The sequence below is a fragment of the Stegostoma tigrinum genome, chromosome 24 (genome assembly GCF_030684315.1).
Source record: "Stegostoma tigrinum isolate sSteTig4 chromosome 24, sSteTig4.hap1, whole genome shotgun sequence".
NCBI classification, from domain to species: Eukaryota; Metazoa; Chordata; class Chondrichthyes; order Orectolobiformes; family Stegostomatidae; genus Stegostoma; species Stegostoma tigrinum.
Genome location: NC_081377.1, coordinates 33,796,349 through 33,821,687, shown reverse-complemented (window position 1 = coordinate 33,821,687; position 25,339 = coordinate 33,796,349). Strand labels below are relative to the sequence as shown.

At 44.0% G+C, this 25,339-nt stretch overlaps 1 protein-coding gene across 1 annotated transcript in view; it reads right to left on the bottom strand.

Moving 5' to 3' along the window:
• Nucleotides 1-23,299, bottom strand: part of LOC125465515 (14-3-3 protein beta/alpha-1-like) — a 31,816-nt gene extending 8,517 nt beyond the window's left edge. The window contains exon 1 of the mRNA XM_059654344.1: nucleotides 22,791-23,299. Coding sequence (XP_059510327.1) covers nucleotides 22,791-23,093 — 303 coding nt within the window. The 5' untranslated portion in view covers nucleotides 23,094-23,299. The remainder of the gene's footprint in view (nucleotides 1-22,790) is intronic.
• Nucleotides 23,300-25,339: the final 2,040 nt, after the last annotated feature.

Sequence of the window (25,339 nt, the reverse complement as noted above, 5' to 3'; positions counted from 1 at the left end):
CTCTATAAGGTCACCCATCAGCTCACGATGCTCCTGGGAAAATAGCTCCAGCCTATTCAGCCTCTCCCTGTAGCTCAAACCCTCCAACCCTGGCAACATCTTTGTGAATCTTTTCTGAACCCTTTCAACTTTCATAACATCTTTCCAATAGCAGGGAGACCAGAATTGAGAAGAAAGTCTTCCAAAAGTGTCGTAAACCCAAAATGTCGACTTTCCTGCTCGTCTGATGTTGCCTGACCTGCTGTCTTCCTCCAGCTCCACACTGTATTAACCAATGTACTGTACAGCTGCAACATGATCTCCCAATCCTATACACAATGCACTGACCAAATTAGGCAAGCATACCAAATGCATTCTTCACTATCCTATCTACCTGTGACTCCACTTTCAAGAAACTATGAACCTGCACTCCAAGGTCTCATTGTTCAGCAACAGCACAGGACCTTACCATTAAGTGTATAAGTCCTGCCCTGATGTGCCTTCCCGAAGTGCAGCACCTCACATTTATCTAAATTAAACTCCATTTGCCATTCCTATGTCCATAGAAATCTGAGGAAACTTTCTTCGCTGTCCACCACACCACCAATTTTGGTGTCATCTGCTAACCATACCTCCTACATTCACATCCAAATCATCTATACAAATAACACAAAGCAATGGATTCATTTGTCAATTTATTTGCTCTACAAAGTTCTACTGACATTGTGAGTCATGTACATTCATCCAGATCATTCTCTGTTGCAGCATTCTACAGTCTCTCTCCATTTACTAAATATTTTGTTTTCCTATTCTTCCTCTAAGTGACAATCTCACATTTTCCCACAATATACTCAGTCTGACAACGTCCTTTGCCCACATCCTTTGCAGATTTTGTGTGTTCACCTGAAATTCCTTTCCTACCTATCTCGGTATTGTCAGCAAATTTAACCACAATCAGCCCCGTCATTAATACAGATCATAAATAGTTGATGCCAAAGCACTAATCAATGTGACACTTACTAACAGCTCACTTACAATTTCCCAGCCCGAAAATGATCTACATCCTATTAATTGACTAATCATCTGTGCGCCAACATACCACCCACAAAACTGAACGCCTATCTTTTATGTAGCACATCACTGAATTACTTTTGGAAATTCAAACTCATTGTATCTACTGCTACCCCTTTACCCACCCCTGCCTGTGACATCCTCAAAGAACTCGAATAAATTTGTCAAACAATTTCCCTTTCCAAAAACAATTCTGGTTCTGCTTGATCATGCAATTGTTTTTAAATATCTCACTCTTTCTAATAGATTCCAGCAGATTTCCAAGGTGTTAGGCTAACTGGACCTTGCTTTCTGCCTCCTTCCTTTCAGGAATACTGATACTTCTCAGCCTTTTGGAAAGAACAGACCTTTCCAGAATCTTGGGAACTTTGGAAGAGCACAACTAACGCGTCCAATTATCTTTGCAAGATAATAAAATGTGAGGCTGGACGAACACAGCAGGCCCAGCAGCATCTCAGGAGCACAAAAGCTGACGTTTCAGGCCTAGACCCTTCATCAGAGGGGGGGGATTGGGTGAGGATTCTGGAATAAATAGGGAGAGAGGGGGAGGCGGACCGAAGATGGAGCGAAAAGAAGATAGGTGGAGAGAGAGTATAGGTGGGGAGGTAGGGAGGGGATAGGTCAGTCCAGGGAAGATGGACAGGTCAAGGTGGTGGGATGAGTTTAGCAGGTAGGAAATGGAGGTGCGGCTTGGGGTGGGAGGAAGGGATGGGTGAGAGGAAGAACAGGTTAGGGAGGCAGAGACAGGTTGGACTGGTTTTGGGATGCAGTGGGTGGAGGGGAAGAGCTGGGCTGGTTGTGTGGTGCAGTAGGGGAGGGGACGAACTGGGCTGGTTTTGGGATGCATGGAACAGTTTTTCTGCCGCCTTCACCTCCACGCCTACTTCTTCAACCGGGAACTTAACCCTCCCTCCAGTGACCCCTTCGCCGCTACCAACACAAGTCCTCCTCCTGGACACCACCCCCAGGCCTCCTACCTTCCCTCGACCTCTTCAGCTCTAACTGCCGTCGAGACATTAACCGCCTCAACATCTCCACCCCTCTCACCCACTCCAACCTCTCCCCTGCAGAACGGGCAGCCCTCCGCTCCAACCCCAACCTCACCATCAAACCCGCAGACAAGGGCAGCGCAGTGGTAGTATGGCGCACTGACCTCTACATCGCCGAGGCCAAACGCCAACTCTCCAACACCACCTCCTACCGCCCCCTCGATCATGACCCCACACCCAAGCACCAAACCATCATCCCCAACACCATTCATGACCTCATCACCTCAGGGGACCTCCCACCCACAGCCTCCAACCTCATTGTTCCCCAACCCCGCACCGCCCGTTTCTATCTCATTCCCAAAATCCACAAACCTGCCTGCCCTGGTCAACCCATTGTCTCAGCCTGTACCTGCCCCACCGAACTGGACTCCATTTTCTCCCCTTTGGTCCAGGAACTCCCCACCTACGTCCGTGACACCACCCACGCCCTCCACCTCCTCCAGGACTTCCAATTCCCTGGCCCCCAACACCTCATCTTCACCATGGACGTCCAGTCCCTATACACCTGTATTCCGCATGCAGGTGGCCTCAAGGCCCTCCGCTTCTTCCTGTCCCGCAGGCCCGACCAGTCCCCCTCCACCGACACCCTCATCCGCCTAGCCGAACTCGTCCTCACCCTCAACAACTTCTCTTTCGATTCCTCCCACTTCCTACGGACTAAGGGGGTGGCCATGGGCACTCGCATGGGCCCCAGCTATGCCTGCCTCTTTGTAGGTTACGTGGAACAGTCCCTGTTCCGCACCTACACAGGCCCCAAACCCCACCTCTTCCTACGTTACATTGATGACTGTATCGGCGCCGCCTCTTGCTCCCCAGAGGAGCTCAAACACTTCATCCGCTTCACCAACACCTTCCACCCCAACCTTCAGTTCACCTGGGCCATCTCCAGCACATCCCTCACCTTCCTGGACCTCTCAGTCTCCATCTCAGGCAAACAGCTTGTAACTGATGTCCATTTCAAGCCCACCGACTCCCACAGCTACCTAGAATACACCTCCTCCCACCCACCCTCCTGCAAAAATTCCATCCCCTATTCCCAATTCCTCCGCCTCCGCCACATCTGCTCCCACGATGAGGCATTTCACTCCCGCACATCCCAGATGTCCAAGTTCTTCAAGGACCGCAACTTTCTCCCCACAGTGGTCGAGAACACCCTTGACCGCGTCTCCCGCATTTCCCGCAACACATCCCTCACACCCCGCCCCCACCACAACCGCCCAAAGAGGATCCCCCTCGTTCTCACACACCACCCTGCCAACCTCTGGATACAACGCATCATCCTCTGACACTTCCGCCATCTACAATCCGACCCCACCACCCAAGACATTTTTCCATCCCCACCCTTGTCTGCTTTCCGGAGAGACCACTCTCTCCGTGACTCCCTTGTTCGCTCCACACTGCCCTCCAGCCCCACCACACCCGGCACCATCCCCTGCAACCGCAGGAAATGCTACACTTGCCCCCACACCTCCTCCCTCACCCCTATCCCAGGCCCCAAGATGACTTTCCATATGAAGCAGAGGTTCACCTGCACATCTGCCAATGTGGTATACTGCATCCACTGTACCCGGTGTGGCTTCCTCTACATTGGGTAAACCAAGCGGAGGCTTGGGCACCGCTTTGCAGAACACCTCCACTCGGTTCGCAATAAACAACTGCACCTCCCAGTCACAAACCATTTCCACTCCCCCTCCCATTCTTTAGATGACATGTCCATCATGGGCCTCCTGCAGTGCCACAATGATGCCACCCGAAGGTTGCAGGAACAGCAACTAATATTCCGCTTGGGAACCCTGCAGCCCAATGGTATCAATGTGGCCTTCGCCAGCTTCAAAATCTCCCCTTTCCCCACCGCATCTCAAAACCAGCCCAGTTCGTCCCCTCCCCCCACTGCACCACACAACCAATACAGATCTTCCCCTCCACCCACTGCATCCCAAAACCAGTCCAACCTGTCTCTGCCTCCCTAACTTGTTCTTCCTCTCACTCATCCCTTCCTCCCACCCCAAGCCGCACCTCCATTTCCTACCTACTAACCTCATCCCACCTCCTTGACCTGTCCGTCTTCCCTGGACTGACCTATCCCCTCCCTACCTCCCCACCTATACTCTCTCCACCTATCTTCTTTTCTCTCCATCTTCGGTCCGCCTCCCCCTCTGTCCCTATTTATTCCAGAACCCTCACCCAAACCCCCTCTCTGATGAAGGGTCTAGGCCCAAAACGTCAGCTTTTGTGCTCCTGAGATGCTGCTGGGCCTGCTGTGTTCATCCAGCCTCACATTTTATTATCTTGGATTCTCCAGCATCTGCAGTTCCCATTATCACTTATCTTTGCAACCACTTTGTAAAGATGCTAGAATACAGCTTGTTGGGTCAGTATTAGTTCCATTAGTTTTCCCTAGTACTTTTTCCCCCTCTCGCAATCAGAACTTTAAGTTCCTTCCTCTCTTTTAACCTCTGCTTTTTCACTATTCTTGGGATTATTTTTCCACCTCCAATTGTGAAGAGGACGCAAAATACTTGTTCAAGGTCTTTGTCATTTCTATATTTTCCCATGAGTAATTTCTCAATCTAATCCTCTAACAGACAAATGCTCACAGTCAATATGCTCTTCCTTTTTACACACTTGTAAAAGCTTTTACAATCCTGTTATATTTTGCTAGTTTTCTCTCTCACACACATCAAGTTCTCCTTTTATAGTCATCCTTTGCAGGTGTCTAACATTTTCTCAATCCTCTGGCCTACTACTAGTCTTTGCTGAAATGTTACGACAGTTTTTAAAATTTCAAAATATCCTTAATTTTCTTCGTTAGCTACAGAAGGTGCATCCTTCTTCTGGCATCTTTGGTTCTCAATGGAAAATATCTTTCTTGAGTGTATTGAAATATCTTCCTAAGTGACTGCCACTGCTCCTCTAACAGCTTCTCTTTTAATCTATTTTACAATTCCATTTTAGCCGAAATTGTCTTTACACCCTTATAATGTAGAGTGTGAAATTCTATCATGAAATGATCACTCTTATGAAGCGGATGTTTGACTATGGAGTCATTAATTAACCCTGTAATTACAGACTTCCAGGTCAGGAACAGTTCATTCCCTCTGTGGTTGCAGAACACAGTATTCTAAGAAACTAGTCTAAAGACATTATGAACTCATCCTGCAGGCTATATTTATCAATTTGATTTGTCCAATTAAGATCAAAGAGTCCCACGGCTATTGCAGTACCTTTTATGAGCACTCACTTATTGCTTTATACAGTGTAGCTATAGGACTGTGTAGCATATAAACTACTCCAATCATGACTTCCTCCCTTTGCTAATTTTTATATCCATTTTAAAGGGTAGGGGCAATACTTAAGGTGAAAGGAGAGAGATTTAAAAAAGACACGAGGGGCAAATTTATTTTACACAGAGGATGGTTCCTGAGGAAGTGGTGGATGTGGTAACAAGTACAATGTTTAAAAGACGTTTGGATAAATACATGAATAGGAAATGTTTGGAGGGATATGGGGACTATTGGTATCTGACAATGGTTGTGTATGGCAGCAGCCTACATGATGACAAGTCCTGCTGTGTGGGGTTTGGGTAAGGACACGTGAGAAGATGCTCAAGCCTTAAAATCTTTGACAGAGTCCAAAAGGCTGCTAAGTTCCCATGGAAAATAAGACGATATTCTTCAAGCTTGTGCTGAGCTTCACTGGGGGTCCAGCAAGCCTGAGACAGAGATGTTGGCCAGGGAACACAGTGGTGTGTTGAAGTGGCAGACAACTGGAAGCTCAGGGTCATTTTTGCAAATTGAATGTGAGTTATCCAGCATTGTGAATCTGTTCTTTTCATGGTTGGTTCTCTCACTGGCACAATTTTCTCTCCATTCGACTGGTTGACATGTGTAAATTCAAGGAATCACACCCAAGTTCCTAATACAAGCCAAAGTAAATCCATTATTTGGCCAAAGTTCAATTTTAACCTGAAGTGTGACATGCCAGTCACTTATTTCTGTTCGGTGACAGTGAAATCTTGGTCTTCTGCTGCAGAGCAGAATTGTTTCTCTTCATAAGCCCGGTACACCACCCAAGTTTAGCTTTGAAGCCTACAATGACCAATTTTCTTGCCTGTTTTAGCATGAAGGTTTAGATGGATGTTCCATTTCCATACTTTACAACCTTGTCTTCTGACCATGGCCACATGCTAGAATTTCCTCTCGAATCACAGAATCCCTACAGAGTGGAAACAGGCCCTTTGGCCCAATAAGTCCACACCAAACTTCAGTGCATCCCACCCAGACCCATCCCCCGAACCCACCTAAGCCACACATCCCTGAACACTGTGGGCAATTTAGCATGGCCAATCCACCTGACCTGCACATCTTTGGACTGTGGGAGGAAACCGGAACACCAAGAGGAAACTCACACAGACAGGGGGAGAATGTGCAAACTCCACTCAGACAGAGACCCGAGGCTGGAATCGAACCTGGGTCCCTGGTGCTGTGAGGCAGCATGCTAACCACTGAGCCACCATGCTGCCCCTAAATTTTTCTCTATTTGCACATTTATTCTACCTAAGCAGGGATGATAGCTACATCCAACTTTTTGCTTTCTCCTCAAGTATTTTGAATTGTCCAAGTCTCTCAGTGCAGAGGTAGGGATGCTACAAGCGCAGCACAAGAATCGCTACACAATTATTTGTCGGATCAGCAATCTTATTGGCTAAGCTTAAAAATGGCTGTACAGCTATTGTTCTTGCTTGATACCATGTTGCCACCTTAGAGAGCAGATTCAGCAGGAAAGCGGTGCCCAGTGAGGTGGTAATCTTGAAACTAGGTATTAACGCGCATAGATATAAATGACCAGTAAATAATTTAAACTTGCTCATGATACTGACCTTGTCTATCCTTAATGTTGTCACAATTGTTTTAATATTGCCCCATTTTGGAAACTAGGTCAAGGTGCCAGACAATGGGTTTGGTGGTTGTCAAATTTGCATGGAATTCAATGGTGTTCAATTAGAACAGTACTGGGTTCCATTCACAGAATTATACTTATTGCAATTGAAAACAGTTGTTTTAGAATTCCATCTCGTAATGCTTAAGAGTTTTAAAATATCTTTGCTTTTGATCAAGTGTTTCAGTAAGGCTAGGAAGTAAGGCTGAGTAACTGAACAAGCAAAAGAAGTGGATTATGCATCATTATAATTTTTTAAAGCCAAATGCTATTATTTATTCAAGCGACCCTGCTCCTGAAGCAACTTCGATGGTCGGGTCACGTATCGCGGATGGACAACACCAGAGTACCCAAGACAGTGTTCTTCGGGGAACTCTGCAACGGCAAAAGAAACTGCGGTGCACTGCGCAAGCGCTACAAGGATCAACTAAAGCAACAGCTGTCTCAGGCCGGCATCGCCTCAACGGAATGGCAAAAGCTGGTCTCTGACAGGGACGCATGGCGGAAGAAAACTACGACGGCGACGGAGCAGTTCGAGTGTTCGAGGAGAGCAGCTGCAGAGGACAGATGGAAACGCAGGAAGGAGCCCTCATCTCAAGCCCCACTGTCCGGAGCATTCCCCTGCCCACACTGCCCCAGGATCTGCAGGTCCAGGATAGGACTCTACAGCCACCAACGGTTGTGCCAACGAAATTGCTGATGAATCTCTTCCCAACTGATCTTCGCAAGCGAAGAATCTGCCTGATAGTTCCTGTCTTTCTCTTCCTCTTACTGAAACTGTTTGAGTTGTCTAAGATATTGCCTAATAAAGGCTAAACAACTTACATAATACTTCAGCCAAATAGACTACCTACTATTAGAAGTAGTTAAGAGGCTAAACTAGCCTGAAACCTACAATTATTCAAATCATGGGAATCAAAAATCCTGATCTTTTCTCTACTCGCTAACATTATGATCAGTTGCATTGCTCACACTGTGGCCCTGATTACTAGTAGCTAAGTCAGCAAGAGTTTCAAGATCAAACCTGGGACTGCATGGCTTATCTACTGACTGCCTTAAATCGGCCGAGTCATTGCTTCTATCTGTTAGGTCAGTGCTGCATTGCAAAGTGAAATTGTAGTCTTGACAAAGAGTTGAGGGGAAAAAAAAAGAAGAAAAATTAGCAGCGTCAGTGTGCATCACTGGTTCTAGTGGTGTCTATGAAAATGTTGATCAGCAATTTTAATTTTCAAAACTGCAATAATGCCAATGATTTTTTTATAACAGATATTAAAACTAATAGACATTAAAAACTCAGTAATGTTCAAAGAGTAGTGCTCTCCAGGGATGGAAGCTGCCATTTATCTTTCAATCAACACCAGAACACTTTAACTGGTTATTTATCTCACTGCTGTTTGTTTAGCCTTGCTACATGCACATTGGCTTCTACATTTATTCACATGGACTTGCAGATATTTACAGCGCAGGAGGTGGCTATTCTGCCTGTCATGTTCCCACTAGTCAATAAAAGATCTGACAATACTAATCCCACTTTTCAGCTTTTGGCCCATAGTCCTGGAGGCTACAGCAATGCAAGGAAACATCTAAATACTGATTAGATGATACATGATAATAATGGTTATACTTCAAAAGCAATTAATTGGCTCTAAAGCACATTATGGAAGGATATACATGGTATTATAAAAAACATCCAAGGATTTTTCTTCATTCTTTCTTACTTATTGAACAAATCTATCACCCAGTAAGGTAATGAGCCATGTAGGAAGGTTTCAAGCTTGATTCCTCCCCTCTGCTCAATTAGTTTATTTAAACAGTACAAGTAATACCGATGTGCCATTTTTACAGAGAGGGAGTAGAAGCTTAAAGCACAGAAAGAAAGTATCATCCAAGGTTCCCATTCCCAAGTCAACAACATGGGGAGACAGTGGTGTAGTAGTAATGTCACTGGGCTTGTAAGCTTTAACTCTGTTCGACTGTTCTGGGGATCTGGTAGATGGTGAAATTCGAAGTTTAAGAAAATCTGGAATTAAAGGTTGGCCTAATGATGGCCATGTATTCATTGCATAAATACTCATCTGGTTCACCTAATCTCCTTACGGGAAGGAGATCTGGTGTCCTTACATGGTCTGGTCTACATTTGACTCCAGAACCAAAGCAATGTGAGTGGCTCTTAACTGCTCCAAGAATTAGCCAGCAAACCACTCAGTTACAGGGCAATTGGAGATAAGCAGATCATATAATCAAATAAAAAAAACCTTTGGAAAAAAGTAGCAAGGTAATGACATGCTAAAATTTTGAAATGAAAACTTGATAGCCAGAAGCACATTGGCATCCAGGCATCTGTACAGAAAGGAAAAGCTTTGATCAACTTTTTGGCCTTTTACCCTTGCTCACTTTGTAGCCATGAAATATTAACTTAACCCCACCTTTCTTCACAGCAGCCTGGTCTGCTAAGCGTTTCAGCATTTTCTGTTTCAGATTCCTGCAGTAAAGTGAACTTGAGGGACAAAAACAATTGTTCCACTGGTTAAGGATCTTTTCTATTAATTTATGAAGTGTTCATTCTCACAAATAACCATTTGGGTGAGGTGCCAAAGGGCTAGATATACCGTGAACCTATATCCCAACAACTGTTTCCTGGAAAAAAAGGACAAAAATAAAGCATAAAGATGAGGATAGCAAAGCCCTAAAAAGGAAACATTTTTTAACAAGTAAGAGATCACAACAGAATACTGAAAACAAATTAATTCAATAGTTCACATGGTATTGGTCTGTTTTACAATTTTTGATCTCCATTACACTTTTGGTTCGCAATTACTTGAAACTGGCCACTCTTTTCCACAAATGAACTTCTGACCTCAAATGTAAAGTCACCATTGTCCCAGGGTACCAGAGGCTATTCTCTCATTACAGAATGATGATTCATGATGAGTTTAACCCGAGGGTCATCATAGCCCGGATGACAGGCAAGGTTGAGAAGGTAGGACCTTCACGGTAACCTCAACTAATGTGGAAATTGAATTTCTGCTGGTGGCACTGCAAATCAGGCATCTAAACAATTGAACAAATACTTGCAAGCATCAACACTGATTCAGGCCACATTGTTCCATTTACTCCATAAAAAAATGTGCCCTTTATAAAAATATATTAAAAATTGCTCAATTGTGAATATATTTGCACCAACTGCTTTGGACGATCTTTTAAGATTTTGTCTCGATTCCCCATGTGCAATATATCATGTGTAGGTGAAGGGGATTTGGACAGACAGGATAAAATATCCGTAGGATATTTCTTCAGATAATTACTTCTTCACTGCTGATTTTTCAGTATTCTTATAAAAGCAAAAACAGCAGAGAAATGTGGGTCACAGAATTACCTACTGGAAACTGCATTTGTGACAAGGACATACCACAAGGCACCTTATTAAAGCATCTGAAAACTGAAAAAGTAATAACTTAAACATAAGCTTGGTTGACATCTTTGGAAGATGACATGGGATTGCTAACTCAAGTTAGAAATGCATCTTAAATACACAACCTCTCTTTTCCTACTGTTAGACGAGAGATGGGTTCTTTTATCCACCCTAATAAACCTAACAGCAATTCCAACAAGTTTAACAAATATATTGCAATATCTTTAATTGCATCTTCAATCATATATGATCATCAGCTAATCTTTTGAAAGGGCACACTAATGATTCACAATGACCTTTGGGAACGGAAACCTGCCTTTCTAACTTAGTCTTACGTAATAAAGATGCGCAGTTTGGGTTCCAACAAGTTCACTAAGCTCCAGACCTCATTCCAGCCCTTATCTAAACACGAAGTGTGCTGGGAGGGCAGAATGGCTGTGCTTGACATCAAGGGAATATTTGACATGAGGCCAATGAGCTCTGGCAAGGTTAAAGGGAACTGGGGACAAAGGAAAATGGTTGGAGTTGTTAGATAGCAATCATTTAAGTCAGTGGACATCGCTACAAGAGTTCCTGACGATTCTAGGCCCAACCACCTCATACTGCTTTACAATTACCTCCTGCCATAAAAGGTCAGAAGCAGGGTTTTCACTGATGATGGCAAATTGTTCAGTACTACTCACAACTCTTTGGATAATTAAATGGTTCAGGTTGATGTGCAGCACAAGATCTGGGCAATTTAAGCTTGCAATTTAAGTTAAATGCGAAGGACCTTGACTGGCACTTAAGTTGAATAAAATAATCATCAAGAGAGAATCACTGACAATCCTTGATATTCAATGGTGATATCGGCGCTGAAACTTCCACTACCTACACCTTGGAAGTAACTATGTACAGTACCAAAAACTGAACTAGAGCAGCCACAGAAATACTGTTGCAACTGTAGCAGGGCAAAGGCTAGAAATTGAGGCATGTAACTTACCTTCTGACTTTTCAAAAATTGTCCACCATCAACAAGGCAGACACCAGGAGTATAATGAAACACCTTCCATTGCACTGATGGGTGCAACTCCAACAACACACAAGCAGCTTAACGCCATTTAGGACAAAGTAGCTTGCTTGATTTCAGTCCCATATGCCCAACACAAACAAGCTCGCTGCTGTAGTGGTATAATGCAAAATTGCCATTCTTGTGACACAGGTTCGACTTCCGGGTGGTGGGCAGCGCACTGACTAATTTCAATGCTTAGCAAGGAAAAACGATCCCCAGCTTCCAGCAAGTCACGATTCCCGGTCCGGCACAGCAGAATCCCGCAGTGGCCTCCTGGTATGTCAAGCAAACTCCAAGTGTTGACACGGCACCCTCCTCTGATAGGAGCTTCCCAGGGTGGTGTGGTGACCTTCTGGCCTCCTGCAGCGGCCACCCTGCATGGCATGTCACCAGCAGGGTGTGGAACCAGGGCCCCATGTGGAGTGGAAGCTAAATGCCAGGATGATCTGCAGTACTGATCACTTTTCTGTAATGTTGGACATTCTATTTCTGTGTTCCTTAAAATCTTGTAACAAAAGAAGCTGTACTAGGTACTTCTGTATCTAAGTCAGTGTTGCAATTGGTGGCATATAAGCTTTCCACTATATTCATTGAGTATATATGACAATAAACGCCATTCTATTCTATTCTATTCTGGATGCACTGCTACAGGAACACAAAACACCTTTGACATCACCTTCCAAACCACTTGCACCTTAAAGGACAATTAATGCATGGAAACAACACCACCTGAAAATCCGCTCCAAGACACACATCATCCTGATCTTCACTATAATTACCATTCCTTCACTGTCACCTAAGCAAAATCCTCCAACTCCTTTCCTAACAGCACTGTAGGTGAATCTACACAAGGACTAGAGCAGTTCAAGAAGGCATTCACAAGAGCAATTAGAGATGGGTAACAAATGCTGGTTTAGTCAGGGATACCGACATTTCTGGAAGAAATAAAAAAACAAATAGGCGTAGAAAAATTGAAAGTATAGATTCAAACAGCAAATGTGAATGCTGTGCAGTCAATTACTAATATCTACTTTACTTGGGAATGTCCAGCAGCTGGGAAATGTTACTTTGTTTACAACAAAGACAGAATTCCCCCTTGTCCTCACATATCACCCCACTAACTTCCAGATTCATAGAATCCCTATAGAGTGGAAGCAAGCCCTTTGGCCCAACAAGTCCACACCAGTCCTTGTAACATCCCACCCAGACCCATCCCCCTATAACCCACACACCCCTGAACACTACGGGCAATTTCTCATGGCCAATCCACCTAGCCTGCACATCTTTGGACTGTGGGAGGAAACCAGAGCACCTGGAGGAAACCCATGCAGACACGGGGAGAATGTGTAACCTCTGCACAGAGAGACACCCGAGGCTGGAATCGAAACCGGGTCCCATTGTGAGGCTGTAGTGCTAACCACTGAACTACTGTGCCACGCCTAAATTTCCTCTATTGTCCTCACGTATCATCCCGTAACCTCCGGATTCAATGTATCATTCTCTGCCACTTCCACCGCCTGCAATCTGACCCCACAACCATAGATATATCCCACCCCTATCTGCCTTCCATAGGGCCCGCTCTCTCTGCAACTCCCTTGTCTACTCCACACGCCCACTACCTCCACCACCCCCAGCACCTTTCCCTGCAACCACAGGAAGTGCTACACCTGCCCCCACCTCACCCCTCACTTCCATCCAAGGAATCCAAAAAACCTTTCACATCAGGAAGAGGTTCACCTGCACATCTGCCAATGTGGTCTATTGCATCTGCTGCTCCCAATGTGATCTACTCTACATTGGTGAGACCAAGTGGAGGCTCAGAGACTGCCTTGTAAAGCACTATTGCTCTGTTCACGACAAATGACGACACCTTCCAGGTGCGAACCATTTCCACTCTCACTCCCTGGGCGACATGTCCATCCTGTGCCTCCTCCAGTGTCACAATGACGCTACCCAGAAACTGGAGGAGCAGCATCTCATATTCCACCTTGGGAGCCTATAGCCCAATGGTCTCATTGTGAAACTTTACCAGTTTCAAAATCTCCCCACCGCTGGCCTCATTCCATGACCAACTCTCCCTCTCATCCTCGCCTCCTTGACCTGACACAAACTGTCCATTTTCTCTCCCACTTATCCTCTCCTCCTACCTCACTGACTAATCCCCACTACTGCTGACCTGCACTCACCTATCACCATCCCACCTAAATTCTCCAGCCCCACCCCTCCTCTCTCTCTATTTATTTCAGAGCTCCGTCCCCTCCCCCCCATTTCTGAAGAAGGGTCCCGACCCAAAACATCAACTTTCCTGCTCCTCCAATGGTCTGCTGTGCTCCATTGATGCTCCACAGTGTGTTATCTATAAGTTGATTGTGTGTGTTTGGGTATGGAAAAACCTGCATGTGATCATTTTGTAGTTAATTCTGAAAAATATTAGCCAGGTGTTATCGGTATGGCAGAACTGGATCTCAATTTTCCTGATCTGCACTCAGCTCATTTTAAATTACAGCTTTCTACATAGTTGATTTTAAAAAATGGAAGACAGAATGCACAGCTATGATCCAAACAATTCAGTTACTCTCACAGCGTGTTACAGACTGAACTTTTAACAATATGGAAATTACCAGATTTGAAATAGTTTTCATCTTAATGCTCGCAGCTTTCTTCTCTGGGTTCTGGCAAAATTCATTGTTAAAATATATTACATGACAGGGAAAAAGTGAACCATTAAACGAAACTCTACTCCATTAAATTTGAATATTAGGAGATCAATTCACTTTTAATTGAGCGCCGGATTTTTTTTAATTGTTTGTTTTCTGTTTTATTTGTATTAATTGAATGTTTTAAAATGTTGAACTGTGTACTGCTGCTAATAGTCTTGAGAATATTCACTTTGCTTAAAGATAGAACAGCAGTGATTGTTAAATGGAATATTCTCATTACTTCTTTGCCTTATTTCAAGATCAGCGACAATCAGCAGTAAAAGCTAAAAATCACAGGCATTTGATAATTAAATGCAAAAATAATGCAAGTGTTTTAAAAGTACTGCCCGATGCTGAAGATGCTATTTTAAAATATTTTATATGTTATATGAAAGGAAAACTTAACCTTGGTTAGGAGGTAATACTCTCAAAGTCAAAGTCATAGGATCAAGCACTCCATTCAGTACTTCAGCATATGATCTACACTGACACTGCAGTGCAGTAGAGAGAATGCTGCACTTTCAGAGGAGCCATCTTTCAAATGAAGCGTTCATGTGCAGTCTGTCTTCTCAGGTGAAACTAAACGATCTTTATGAAACAATGAACAGGAGCACAGCTTACCATTAATACCACACAATGTAAAAACAAAAACAGATGAACAGGTCCTTTGTACCTTTGTGCAACCTTGCTGTGTACAAATTGGCCGCAGTGTCTACTTACATGTGACTAAAAACCAAAAAGCAATTCAGTGCTTCTGACTGATTTTGGGATGGCATGAGAATGTGAATGACTAGGACTTCTTTCTGCCCAAAAACGAAATTTGACTTCTTTTAAATTTCTCGCAGGAGGAAAGTTCATTTATTTGGTAATAACTAGTCCAAAAGCTGACAATAAAGAGTGAAGACATTTGACAACAATATTTGCCATTGTAGTCATTCCAAACAGTCGGTTATATGTAGCAGCACAACTGTAATTTATAGGTATATGGTCTATAATGCAGGTGGTTTCCTGCAGAATACACAGACCCCACACCAGCCCCAACAACTGTAGCCGCCAACAGGCACATTATTCCGTAACTTACCAGCTCAATAGTAATAAAAATGAAGACTCAAGCATCTCTTAACAAAAATGATTAAGGCCTTATTAAGTATTCTGAAATGTTCAAAACTAACACAATGGAGTACAAGATCAAAGAAGCATTGTTAACTATTTAACATTGATCTATAATTCCTGAAAGCTAGAAAGAAGCAAACAATTCAAATATGGAGTCTTATACTGTGGCAGGGACATGCAAATATTAGTTCTTCCAATTTAACAATTTTGAGATAAAGATTAAAAACCAATTGATTTTAGATCTCTCCTGAAGATACGAGTAAATACAAAGAAGCACTGAAGAAAACAGAGTGGGTTATTTACCTAACCCTTGACCAAGAATAAAATACACTTCAAAGAGAAAGAATTCAACAAGGGAACTAAACAACTTTTTGAAGTTTATATTATTTGTAGATATCTTCCATGTCAAATTCATCCATATGAGAATGCCAGTTTCATCCTTTCTTCTTTAAGCATTATATTCAGACTTAAATCAATAAATCAACATCCAGTGATAAGCAATAAGTCTACAATCTGCTAGAAAATTGACAAGTACCAGATTTAATGCTTAGTTTCCATACAGCCAACCAAATCCTTCCTAGACAGCAGCAGGTAGCCACAATTGACCTCAATTGTTCAGGCTGAGAAAGAAGGGGCGGCCAAAACGTTCACTTCTATTCATCATCAACCATTTCCTCTCAGAAAATTTGACAGAATATGTGTTGGGTGAGAAGATCTCAGATGACTACAATGCCGCACAATCATCAAACTTGTCAACAGACACTGTCTAGGATCACACAAGGTACACCTGAGAGAAGTAATGGAGATTTATAAAACTGCAACCCGGCAGAAATGTGAAGTTTCACATTCAAGGGTCATCTCTCCAGGCTAGCAAAATAATCAGACCTGCTGAGTATCCAAGTACAGTATTTGGGCAGATTCCAAGTGAGTAAATTTCTTCTTGATCATCATACCCAATATTTCAAAGCTACACTGAACGATTAAATGATGTAACAAGTTTTTACGTGAAGGACGTAAATGTTGAGTTGGTTTTAAATGAAAGTACAATCAATAATTTGATGCTAGGGATTACCAACTTCCTAAGGCCTGAGGTCACTTTTCTTTATTCATTCATGGGATGAAGGTGTCACAGGCTAGGCTAGCATTCATTGCCCATCTCTACTTGCACTTGTAAATGTGCTGGTAGGTTGCCTTATGCAACTTCTGCAGTTCATTTGATTTAACTAAACCCACAACTCTCTTTAGGAGGTGATCCAGGAATTTGACCCAGCAACACCAAAGGAAGAGTGATATATTTCCAAGTCAGGATAGTGAGAGACTTGGAGGAAACTGCACATTTTGGTACTCCCATTCCATTGTCCTTCTAGATATTGGGCTTGGAAGATGCTGTCTAAGAAACATTTTGCAAATTTCTGCAGTGCATCTTGTAGGTGGTACACATTGTCACTGGGTGCTTTGTCCGAGATGGTCTTGAGCTTCTTGAGCAACGTTCCCTTGAAATTGCAAAGCCTGCTCAGAGGTTCCATACACACCAATTAGTGTGCCTACAAATTCATTTCCAGTGCCATAAACCAGAACTTTGGAGGCCTGCACAGTGGCAGCAAAAATTACAGGGAACATAGTCCTTGAGTGTTATTGCGGCTGCACTTATCCTGGCAAGTGAGGGATAGATTTAGAAAATCATGAGGGGCATGGATAGAGTGATGAGCCAAAGTGTTTTTCCCAGGGTAGGGGAGTCCAAAACTAGAGGGTATAGGTTTAAGGTGAGAGGGAAAAGATTTAAAGGGACCTAAGGGGCAACCTTTTCACACAGAGAGTGGCGCGTGTATAGAATGAGCTACCACAGAATGGTGGAGGCTGGTACAACGGCAACATTTAAAAGGCATATTGACGGGTAAGTGATTAGGAAGTTTCAGATATGGGCCAAATGCTAGCAAATGGAGACAGATTAATTTAGGATATCTCGTCAACACGGATGAGTTAAACTGAAGCGTCTGTTTCTGTGCTGTAAAACTCTACCACTCTACATCTCTACTCCATCGCATTCCTGACTCATGCCTTGTGGATGATTGACAGGCTTTGGAGAGTCAGGTGGTGAGTTATTTACTGCAACATGGAATGCTCTTCCCCAGAAGGCAGTGGAGGCCAAGTCTCTGGATAGTTTCAAGAAAGAGATAGATGGAGCTCTTAAAGATAGTGGAATCAAGGGTTATGGGGATAAGGCAGGAACAGGATGATCATAATGAATGGTGGCGCTGGCTCGAAGGGCCAAATGGCATACTCCTACACCTACTGTGTATTGTCTAACATGCTGAGTCTCTGACTTGTTCTTGTAGCCACAGTACTTATAAGGCTAGTCCAGTTCAACTTCTGGTTAATGGCAACATCAGGATGTTGATAGTGCAGATTCTGTCATGGTAACCGTTGAATTTCAAGGGGCAAAGATTACATTTGCTCTGCTGGAGACAGTCAATATGTGGCTCAAATGTTACTTGCTACTTGTTAGCTAAAACCTGTAACCTCTCCAGGTTTTTCTACATTTGGGTGGAGTGCTCTGGCATCTACAATGGAGAGAAAGTCACTGAAGAAGCAGCTGAAGATGTTTGAGCCTAGAAGACTATGCTAGGGAACTCAAACAGCTCTTGTGGTGCGGTGGTAATATACATAGCTGAGTTAGAAGACCCAGGTTCAAGTTCCATCTGCTCCAAATTTGTGTAATAACATTTCTGGACAGGTTGATTTGAACATATTTACCCTGAGAAACTCAACCTTCCTTTCTGTCAGGTATGATTCCAGTCAGTGGACAGCTGCTCCAAAATTCCCATAAACTCCAGTTTTCCTAGTGGTCCTTGATGCCACACATTGTCAAATAGAGTCGTACAGGATGGAAACAGACCCTTTGGTCAAGGCCAGTCCCTGCAATCAATATCCCCAAACTTAATTAGTCCCACCTGCCTGCACTTGGCCCATATACCTCCAAAGACTTGTTATTCAGGCACCCATCCAGATGTCTTTTAAACACTGTAACTGTACCTGTATCCATATCCACCACTCTCTCTGGCAGTTCATTCCACACACTAACACTGTGCAAAAAAAAGTTGCCTCTCTTATTCTTTTCAAATCTTTCTCCTCTCATCTTGAAAATATACCCCCTTGTTTTCAATTCCCAACCCTGGGGAAAAGATCCTTGTTATACACCATATCTATGGCCCTCATGACTTTATACACCTCAATAAAGGCTTCCCTCAATCTCCTATGCTCCTGTGGCAAAAGATCCCAGCCTTGCCACTCTATTTTTATATCTAAAACCATCCATTCCCAGCAACATCGTGGAAACATTTTTTTGAACCCTCTCCGGTTTGATTTCCTTCCTATTATAGAGAACTAGAACTGTATGCAGAACTCCAGAGGAGGCCTCAACAACATCCTGCGGCATGGTCACTTAACGGTTAGCACTGCAGCCTCACAGCACCAGGGACCCAGGTTCGATCCCAGCCTCGGGCAACCGTCTGTGCGGAGATTGCACATTCTCCCCGTGTCCGCGTGGGTTTCCTCTGGGTGCTCCGGTTTCCTCCCACAGTCCAAAGATGTGCAGGCTAGTGGATCGGCCATGTTAAATTGTCCGTAGTGTTCGGGGTGTGTGGGATGCTTCAAGGGATGGTGTAGACTTGTTGGGCCAAAGGGCCTGTTTCCACACTGTAGGGAATCTAATCTTATCTCAACATGACTTGCCTACTCCTGTACTCAACAGTCTGAGCAATGAAGGCAAGTGTGCTAAACACCTTCTTAACCACCGTGTCTACCTGTGACACAAATTTCAAAGAATTTATGTGGCCCTGACGTCAACCATTGTCACTCATACCTCACCTCTGGAATTCACCTCTATCAAGTTTTAACTAAGGTTGTAATAAGGTCAGGAGCCAATTATGGAATCCAAACCTAGCATCAGTGAGCAAGCTATTACAAAGAAAGTGCTACTTGATAGTGCTGTTGGTGACAACTTCCATAATCTGACTGATGATCAAGAGTAAACTGATGGGGTAGTAACTGGTCAGTTTCAATTTGTCACACTTTGTGCATGCAGGAAATATTTGGGCAATTTGTCACACTGTCTGGTAGATGTCAGCTTTGTGAAAATACCAGGACAACTTGGTTGAAAGCAAAGCAAGTTCTGAAGCACAAGTTTTCCGTAATATGGCTAGAATGTTGTCAGGGCCCAAAGTCTTTCCAGTATCCAGTGACTCCAGCCATTTCTTGATATAACATGGAGTAAAATAGCTTTTCTCAAAACTGGCATGAATGAAGCTGGGGGCCTCTGGAGAAAGACAAAATGGATCTTCCATTCAGCCCTTCTGGCTGCAGATTGTTGCAAATTTTTCAGTTGTTTTTTATTCAGTGATGTGTTGGGCTCCACTATTATTGAGGATGGGGATATTTTGCAGAGCTTGTCTACCAGTGAGTGGTTTATTTATCTACCACCATACACAGTTCAATATGGCAAGACTGCAGAGCTTAGAACAAACAGTTGGTTGTTGACTCGCTTAGTTCTATTACTAGCTGCTCATGCTGTTTGGCATTCAAGTAGTACTGTTCTATGGTTGACACCTAAATTTTTTTAGGTACGTCTGTGCTACACTATGCTACAATGGACATTTAAGTTCCCCACCCAGAGTACATTATTTGCCCTTACCATCCTCAGTAATTCCTCCATTTGCCATGAGACCTCATGAGGTTCAGAGTCAATGTTTGGAACACCTCGGGCAAATTCCCTCTTGACTGTACACCATTTTGTTGCCTCCTCTGCCAATGGGATAAGACATTCCAGGGATGGTAAAGATGTTGTTTGGGACATTGTACGATACAATTCCGTAAGTTTGACTAAACTGCGACACGGTGGCTTAGTGGTTAGCAAAGCTGTCACACAACATCTTGGATGACTGTCAGTGTCAAGTTTACACATTCTCCGTGTGCCTGCATGAGTTTGTTCCGGTATCCTCATCCAGTCCAAAGATGTGCAAGTTAGGTGGACTGCCCATGCTAAATTGCCTATAGTATCCAGGGTTGTGTAGATTAGGTGATTTAGCCACAGGAAATGCAGGGTTACAGGGATAGAGTAGGGGAGCGGGTCTGGGTGGGATGCTCTTTGGAGGGTTGGTGTGGACTTGTTGGACCGAATGACATGTTTCTATACTGTACCAATTCTATGGAATTCTGGAATTTGCCCTCAAATGCTACTTCAAGGTAAACAGGGATGCCTTTGCTGTGGTAATTTCCAGTAGCTTTAAACAATGCCTGTTGGTCCATCTGGTATCCTTTTTCTTTTAAAAAGGCATTTTAGTAGTTGATATAATTGAATGGCTTGCCGAGCAATTTCGGGGGTAGTTGAAAGGCAACCATTTTACTACAGATCTGGAGTCACAAGTAAGCCAGTTAATTTCCTTCCCGAAAAAGGACATTGTCATTAAAATTTGTCTTGTTCAATCTAAACGATTGCCAAAATCAACATAAACATCTGAATTTAAAAAAAGTTTTAATTTATTCATTTCAAACTCCATCATCTGCCATTTAAACCCACACTGCCAGAATTTTATCTGGGTCTCTAGATTACAAACATAGCAACAATAAAACTAGGTCTTGGCCTCCTCGAGCACCTTACTCGTTGCTAAAGCAATTTATCTGCAGCATACATTTTAGTGTATACAGAAGGAACGACCGCCATTTCACTCGAGCAATTCTTTTCTGCACATTTTTTCACGCAATATTGTTCCATATAGTTTATCCACTCGGTCCACTTTACCAACAGCAGACTCTTCTTCTTTAAAATCCCTAATCTCTGGAGTTTACCTCTCATCACTTCTGTCCTGTTGCATCTTTACACATCTTCAATATTCCTAGATTAACAAAGACTTCCAACAGCGTCATTGGCCAGATTCCCTACTGCCCTGCCCTTCCAAATTGGATCTAAGCCAAAACATAACGTCAGCACAAGTTTTTGTCCCTGCTGCAATTAACTGGTGTTAATTATTGAAATTTACTTTAAAATGTTTTGAACAGATAGCCCTTTAATGTCCAAAATCTTGCATATGGCATCTTTCCCAAGAAATATTGAAATACAAAAGTCTTGCATGCTACAAATATAGTAAATGAGAAATTCAAGTATTTGATCTTTAGACCAGATAGCTTAATAGAAGTTTCTCATGTTTAATGCAGAGTAAACCTTAACATGGTGCAAACGCACATACATAAGGCAGTCAGTTGCTTGAAGTCTCAGAATACAGAATCAAATAAAACTTAACTCATGGCTGAAATTTTCTCATAAATTATCTTGGCTATTTAAACAATACATTAATGAGCCAAAGAGGTACATGCCAGCTTAGTAGGAAAATCAATGTACAATTATTTTGTGTATACAGCTACCTCAAATAAATGTGTCACTGGAAATCCCTTATCTTGGGCCATTTGGAGGGTGCTTCAGCTATTACTATTCAGTTCCCCACAGAAATGATTTATTTTTAAAATTCATTAGCCTACTTCAATGCTGCAGGTAGCTAGTGACCCCTGAACAGGTCACCTATACGCGTCGACAGTCGTTGGACTGGTGGTAGGAAAGAAGAAGTGTTTACAGGAAAAATTTCACATAACTTATTATTCCAGTAGCATCAGACACAGTTAACAGCATCATTTGCAAGCTAAGGCGGGCAGGGGATCCCACCCCTCTAATATGAGGAGATGGCAAAAACTGCTAATTTAATGCAATCTCCTCTAAAGATCAGTCCTCATAAAATTCCCACGCTTATGAATCTGCTATCACACGCGATAAAGATTGCAGCTTCATGGGGTGGGGGGAAGAGGGGAGAAGAGACGACAGCCCAGTTTACATGCAAAATAAGGGCCATTCATCTGTGAATATTAGTGTTTCATTCTGAATGAATGAAAAAAATGGCCACACCTGGATAATTACAGTAACAGGCCAATTAATCTTAAATTTTATGGCCTCCCGGTGGGAGCACAAGGATTGCAGAGCGAATCGTTGCTTGCTCGGATGTACGTCGGCATTTATCAACTGCCTACCCCACCCGATAGCCGCAGCTCAATGCAGAGGAAAGGTTGCCCTCTCCTCCATTTTCTACCGGTTACTCTTGTCTGATAGAGATGGTGATAGAGGAGGAGGAGACGCTTTGGAGCAAGAGGGTGCTCATTAACCAGCTTTACAATGTCCTCGGGCGGGGGGGGGGGGGAAATAAATATGTCAGTGGCTGAAGGAGGAGTAAGACTCCGAAGGCTTGTGTTTTCAAATAAACCTGTTGGATTTCTGACAGTGACTGGGAAACTCACCGTATTTCGCACCTGTGCATTTTTTTGTGTGTGTTTCCAATTTCCAGATAATTAAATTGAATGATCGCGAACGTGAGGGGGGAAAAAAAATCCCCGAGCACCATCCCTCCCTCTTTTTTTTTTAAACGTTTTGTTTTCCTCACCAGGACATCATTGCAGATCTCCCTGAGCTCAGCCTCCACCTTCTCCCGGTACTCCTTCACCATATGCAGCTTCTTCTCGCTGCCGCCGCCCTCGCCGGTTTTCTGCTCGATGCTGGAGATGACCCTCCAGGCCGAGCGGCGGGCTCCCACCACGTTCTTGTAGGCGACCGACAGCAGGTTCCGCTCCTCGTTTGACAGCTCTTCGCCCCACTCGGTGACCGCCTTCATCGCGGCCGCCATGTCCTCGTAGCGTTCCGCTTGCTCCGAAAGCTTAGCTTTCTGCACCAGCTCGTTCTTATCCATGGCCACAACTGCTTTATGTATGTACCGTCGTGTGATAGACTCCCACCCCCCCTCCCCCCTCAGGTGTGTAATTTTCTCCCGGGGCGGACGGTTGGAGCTGCTCCCTCTCTCTCTCTCCCCCTCACACTCAGCTCCTCACAAACCAAATGGCGGTTGAAAGCTCTCTCCCACCGAGACCAGCTCTGCACATGCGCGGCCTACACCCCACTCCACCGGCCATGACGTCAGTCAGCTTCTCTCCCCCCCCCCGCCCCCCTCAAAGATGCTGCAGGAAAGACCGGAGACAGACCAACCAACGTTCCCTCTCTCCCCCCCCCCCCCCCCAACGCCGTAACACTGGCTGATTGAGCAGCCCAACCCCCGTAAGAGCCACGACCGACCGCACCCGTGAAACCGACCGATTGACCGACCCCACCCGTCCCCCACTGCAGCCGCAGTCACACCCACCGCATTCAGTCGGAGCGAGTGCCGCCGCCGCACCCCCCCCCCCCCCCGACACACTGACTGACCGAAGCCTGAGTCAGACTAATGAGCCTGCCGGTGGATGGGGGGGGTTAATAATTCGCACCCCCCCCCCCGTCAGACTAAGCGACTAACCCCACCCAACCACCACTCCCTTACCCAGAGTGAGGCGCAGTAACTTTACCCACATTCTTTCTCTCTCTCTTCCCACCCCACCCAAATCAGCTAAACCGATCTTTCAATCTTTCCCCACGCAGAGGGGAGGCTGAGTGACCCACCCCACTAGACCTCCCTCCTCACCTAAGACTGACTCCCCCTTGATTCAGAGTGAGTGACTCAGGACGCAATCAACCCGAGTCTCACCTGAATAAGAGTGACATGTTTGTGTCAGTGTCAAAAGAAAGAGAACAGTGAGTGCATTGTAAAATACTGCAAAATCTCTCCTTTCGCCGAGCTGGTACATCTACAAGTATAGAGGGAACTGAGACAAAATTTTACGTTTGGTCCAATGCTTACAGGTAACATTAGAGAAGATTTTCAAGAATTGATCGGGGGGGGGGGGGGAAGAAAGAGAACTAGATAAGATCATAAACCCAATGATTATTTGGCAAACCAGTGTAAGGTGATGGTGGTTGACAATAAAATTAAGCTCAATTTCATGTGCCACAACCAGCCTGCCGGTGAAACTTGGAATTGCATAAAATCAACCAAGTAAAGTGACAGACTGTACATCATAAATCACCACTTAAGTATTCAGGTGTGCCTCTCTAGCTCCACTGACATTTAGTGAATCACCAAATTCTTATTTATACAAGCCGGAATACAATTACTAGCTTGAGTGCACAGAAAACCTACACACTTATGAATAAAGGAATGATAATGCTGATGGAAGTGAACATAGTCAAATAATTTAATCTTGCAAGTATTTAAAACAATGCTTTCTCTTAAACCCAAATAAAAACTGAAAGAATTGCAGATGCTGTAAATCAGGAACAAAAAAAGACACTACTGGAAAAGCTCAGCAGGTCTGACAGCATTTGAAGAAAAAAAAGTTAATATTTCAGGTCCAGCGACCCTCAGGACTTAGTTCTGGTGTCATAGGCAAACTTACTCACCATTCCTCCTATATTCATCTATATTATTTTGTATAAAATGAAAAAAAGCAGTGGACCCACCACCCAGACTTATGGCACCGCTGGTCAAAAGTCTTTAGTCTGAACAAGTACCTTCTATCACCACCCTGTCTCCTACCTTCAAAATCAATTTTGTACCTAACTGGCTACTTCTCCCTGGATTCCATGTGATCTAACCTTGTAAACCAAATCTACCACTTGGAACCTCATTGAATGCTTTGCCAAAGTCCATATAGACAACATCCACTGTTCTGCCTTCAATCTTGTCACTTTTTGAAAAGAAAATCTAGTGAGCACAGTTTCCCCCACACACAAAGCAGTGTTGACTATCCCTGATCAGTCCTTGCCTTTCCAAATGCATGTAAATCCTGTCCCTCTGAATCCCCTCCAACAACTTGCCCACTACTAATGTCATACTTACCAGCCTATTGTTTCCAGGCTTTTCTTTACCACTTTTCTTACATTATGGCACCATGTTAGCCACCCACCAGTTTTCCAGCATCTCAACCGTGGTTATCAGTAATACAAATCTGAGCAACAGGCCCAATCACTTTCCTAGCTTCCCACAAAATTCAGCTCCTCTATACTCCAAAGTGCTCCCCCAATGACACCTCAGTCATTTGGCCTGCCCCCCCCCCGCCCCGATCAAGT